Raw genomic sequence first — 4,406 nt, forward strand, 5'->3', positions numbered from 1 at the left:
GGACCCGCTGGAACCCGGTCTTCACGGCCGGCAGCAGGACGGTGCGCGTGAGCTTTGCAGCGCGCACGCACCACCACACGGCGACCTTCCTCCGCCTGCACGATGGGCACGAGATGGGCATCGGGCCGGGCATCTTTCGCAAGCGCGGGCAGACCTTTGTGATGGCACTCCCGCCGATGCTCGGGGAGCACTCGAGCAACAACGAGACGGAGGGGATCACGCTGAGCTGCTCCATCATAGCGGTGGGAGATCGAGGGGAGATCGAGGGGAGATCGAGGGAAGATCGAGGGGAGATCCGAGGGGAGATCGAAGGGAGATCCGAGGGGAGATCGAGGGAGATCGAGGGGAGATCTCGAGAGAAGATCGAGGGGAGATCGAGGGGGGAGTCGGGGAGATCGGCTCGAGCACTCTCCACGATCGGGGGAGGGGGGGAGATCGAGGGAGATCGAGGGTGTGGGACAGGGGGAGATCGGCGAGCTCTTCCCACCTTCTCCGCCATCTTGTCGAACGCAGCCATCGAGGAGCCGTCGCCGATGCCGGAGAGCATGTCGTTCACCTTTGTCGCGGCCTACACTCCTTCCTTCGACTTTGGCACCGGGTCTGCGAGGGGACTCCACGCCGAAGGTCGTGCCGCGGCCTTGGCCGTGCGGGCGCGCGCGATGATCTGGTCCTTCTTGGCTTTGGCCTCGGCCATCTTCGCCTCGAGCTCCTACAGGGGTGAGCACGCCAGCCTCGGGGCGGGAGGGCGGTGTTGTGCAGAGGCCTCCGGAGCGGGCCGCGTGAGTACGAGGGGCTGTCTGAGCTTGTGCGTCTTGGGTCCGTGGTTGTGTTTTTGTGTGAGTACGAGGGGCTACGAGGGACAGTGAACCCAGCGGAAGGCAGCGGAAGGCAGCGGAGTCCGTGCCCTCTCGAGCGCCGGGTGGGTGACAAGGGTTCGCCTCCCGCTCCTAGACATTTCCTAGGGCCGCTCTCCTTCATGGAGTGTCTAGGAAGTGTCTCCTTCATGGAGGTGTCTCGGAAGTGTCTCGGAAGTGTCTCGGAAGTGTCTCGGAAGTGTCGCTCTCCTTCATGGAGTCGTACAGCGACGTCAGCGAGCCGGCGTTGCCCTCGACCTGCGATCGCTCCTTCAGAGTGAACGCGTCGCACTCGTACCGTTGGCTACACAGCACGCGTCGCCCCCCGCCTGCCCTCGCAAGTTGTCGACGAGCTCCAGCTGCTGCGACCGGCGGCCGAGCGCCTGCCGGGCGAACGAAGTGTCTCGGAAGTGTCTCGCAAGCGTCTCGGAAGTGTCTCTGCTCCGAAGCGTCTCGGAGGCGTCTCCGAAGTGTCTCGGAGGCGTCTCCGAAGCGTCTCTGAAGCGTCTCGGAAGTGTCTGGCCGAGCGCCTCTCTGGCCAGCTCCTCCTCGCCTTTCTCAAGCGCAAGCTGTGCGCGCTGGTACCACTTGTCCGCCTCGCCCTGCGCCGCCGGCCGAGAGGGCGGCGGCGGGTGAGGGCGCGACCAGGGCAGTGGTCGCTGGCAGGGCGCCAGCGCCGATGAGAAGGAGTGGCAGTGAGTGGCCGCGGTGGTTTGGGGCGGCGAGGGCGGCAGTGGTGGGGGAGGAGAGGGCGGCGAGGGAGGCGGCGAGGTTCGTTGGCGAGGGCGGCGCGGGTGGGCGTTGCGACGGCCGCGCTGGCCGGCGAGGGCCGGCGAGCGGCCGCCTGTGCGAGCTTGGACTGCTCCTCGGCGCGCTTGGACGAGGCCGACACCTCAGCGTAGGCCTGGCGGACCTTGGTGAGGTCGCGCTGCATGTCGGCGACGGCCTGCTCGAGCACCTTCTCCGGGTCCTCCATCGCGCCCAGCGCCTGGTTCACGTTCGACTTGACAAGCCGGACGAAGCGATCACCAAGGTTCATCGACGCTGCGGCGCGCGTCGGCGCCGCGGCGCGCGTCGGCGCGCCCGCGCAAGCGGGCCACGCAGTGAGGGCGCACGGCGGCTGCGACGCGACGGCTGGACGTGCATGGGGCACGTACGCGGCGGCAGGGGCTGCTGCCAGCACACAGAGCGCGAGGAATCTGTTTATCATGCTGAGGGTCAGCCTTTGAAGAAGACGACTAACCCCCCGAGCGAGTGCTACCCTTGCTTCGCTGGCTACTATGGGAATACGAGCGGCCTCACCGATCGCTCCTGCAGCGGCCAGTGCAACACGAATTTTACAAGCTCTCGGACAACAGAGAGAGAGAGAGAGAGAGAGAGAGAGAGAGAGAAACCGCCAATGGCAGTTATCCGTTAGTGCGGACGTCGCCGCGGCTCGCCTCTGCCGCGGCGGCTGATGCGCGCACGCGGCGGCGCCGCGCTCTCGCGAGACGGCTGGCGACGCGGCTCGCCGCCGACGTACGCTGCGCTCGTGCGACGGTCCGCAGCGTGGCGTGCGCGGCGCTGCGCGCCGCTCTGCGAGCGCTTCTACGCCTGCACTGCCTGTCTCTGTTGCTGCTGCTGGTGGTGGTGCTGCTGCTGCTGGTGCAGATGCTGCTGCTGGCGCGGCGCGGCTCTGCGACAGGGCTCGACGCGCGCGTCGCGAGCGTCTGACGCGGCGGGCGGCGTCGGGCAGGTGCGCTTCTCTCCCTGGTGGTGGTGGTGGTGATGCTGCTGCTGCTGCTGGTGCAGATGCTGCTGCTGGTGCGGCTCGGCTCTCCGACTCGACTCGGTGCGCGCGTCGCGGCTATCTGACGCGGCGGGCGGCGTCGCGGGCGGCAGCGATGGCGGCGCGACGGTGGAGGTGGAGGTTGGTGGCTGGTGGAGTTTGAGTTTATTTCATGATGGACTACGACATCTGGGGGGTCAACCGGGAGGCAGGGGGTTCAACCAGGCGACGGAGGACCGTGGGCCATCGCGGGGACGGACCCGCCCGGAGGGCGCGTCCGGTAGATCCGGATGGTCTCACGCCGGTGGGAGGCACCGAGGCGTCTTGGACGCTCAGCTCTACCTTAAGCTCCTGAGGGGCGCGTGGTTCTAACCACGTAGTATGACTACAACCCACCACAGACACCCTCCCCCACTCCTCACGTGTGTTCACACCCTCACCCTCTCCTCTCTCCTCTCTCTCTCTCTCTCTCTCCTCTCTCTCCTCTTGTCTGTGCTGTCTGCCTGAATCAGGCACTCAATCTGCCGATGCGTGATTGTGTGGGCTGCTCCGAGGGGGCCCTCTGTGCGATCCGACGGGTAGGGGGGCTGTGCCCGGGCGGTGTCCGGTGTGGAGTCCCCTTCTGATCCCGCCTGGGATGTTGGGTGTGAGGTTGTGGCGGCTTCGATCCCAAGGGGGGGAGCTGATCCCACTCAATAACCAACTCTCAGGGGCAGTAGGTGGGCGAGCTTCAGGCACGCTCATCTCGATCGTCAAGACGTCGCTACGCGCGGTCTTCCGCGGGGGGAGCTGCGTCGACGGGTGCGGGACCGCGGCGCAGCCAGTGCCGCGGCGAGGCCTCCGGCTGTTTGCGGCGGGCGGCTTGCTGCTCGCTGCGATTGCGAAAAACTCGTCTCGCCACACGCCAAGGGCTTATGCTCTGGCGAGACGTGAGGCGCATGCGCCCAGGAGGGGAGGGGGCATGTGTAACGACACTGCTAGAGATGCCTTTCGGGGCCCAGAGATAAAACTTCTGTGATGCCATGCGTGACCTAGTAGTGTCCCCAGCTATGGGCGTGTCCACGTTGGAGCCAGGTGTGGTGTGGGCGCGAGAATAGCTCCGCCGTTCATGGAGGCAACCGATGCGAGTCGACTGGTGTGTGTCGTCGTGGTTTCGTATCAAGAATTCTCTCTCTCGGACAACACTGGGCACGGGACTGGCGCGCACTGGCACTAACACAGGTACACCACGGGAGCCGCCTAAGCGACTCCTGCGAGGGTGGCGAGGCACTTAGCTCCGTGCACCCGCCCACCCCCGCCACAGGCAAGCTCATTCACGACCTGCTCTGCTAGGGTGCCCACAGGGCCCAAAAAAAGAAAGGAAAAAGAAATGGGCCACCCTCGATCGCAGCACTTCGTGTTGGCCAGTCGAGAAATTGAGAGTGTGACTAGGAGGGTGGGACGCTGGGGATTCTCAAAGGTATACCCTTGGAATGGCCGGATCCAGCCTTAAGAGTACGAGAACTTTGGCTCGCACGGCCCCACGGGACGAGAATCGGAGAAGGACTGCGAAGAGAGATAGGAAGAGGCGGACGCCCAAGGGTGGGCGACGGCTAGCGCATCACACACCTCTCCTTAAAATCCCTGTGTGGTGGCGGCGTGCCGTCCTCCCATCCCTCCCTTGGGTTGTCCGTTTTCTTTCTTTCTTTCCAGTCCGCGCCAGTCCGCGCCCTTGTCGTGCCAGTGTGCTGTGAGAGAGGCTTGTATCTTAAGAATTCTTTCTTTTCTTACACGATTCACGCGAC

The 4,406-nt window shown here is 65.3% G+C and overlaps 1 protein-coding gene across 1 annotated transcript; it reads right to left on the minus strand.

Moving 5' to 3' along the window:
- Positions 1 to 483: 483 nt before the first annotated feature.
- EMIHUDRAFT_457401 (hypothetical protein) lies at positions 484 to 2,069 on the minus strand (the record flags this gene model as incomplete). Its single annotated transcript, XM_005778553.1, has 5 exons — positions 1,747 to 2,069; positions 1,153 to 1,237; positions 862 to 905; positions 638 to 709; positions 484 to 568 (listed from the first exon to the last, which is right to left on the minus strand). Coding segments are annotated over exons 1-5 (603 nt in total), but the record flags the coding sequence as incomplete, so codon positions are not given.
- Positions 2,070 to 4,406: the final 2,337 nt, after the last annotated feature.

The sequence above is a fragment of the Emiliania huxleyi genome (assembly GCF_000372725.1).
Source record: "Emiliania huxleyi CCMP1516 unplaced genomic scaffold EMIHUscaffold_243, whole genome shotgun sequence".
NCBI classification, from domain to species: domain Eukaryota; phylum Haptophyta; order Isochrysidales; family Noelaerhabdaceae; genus Emiliania; species Emiliania huxleyi.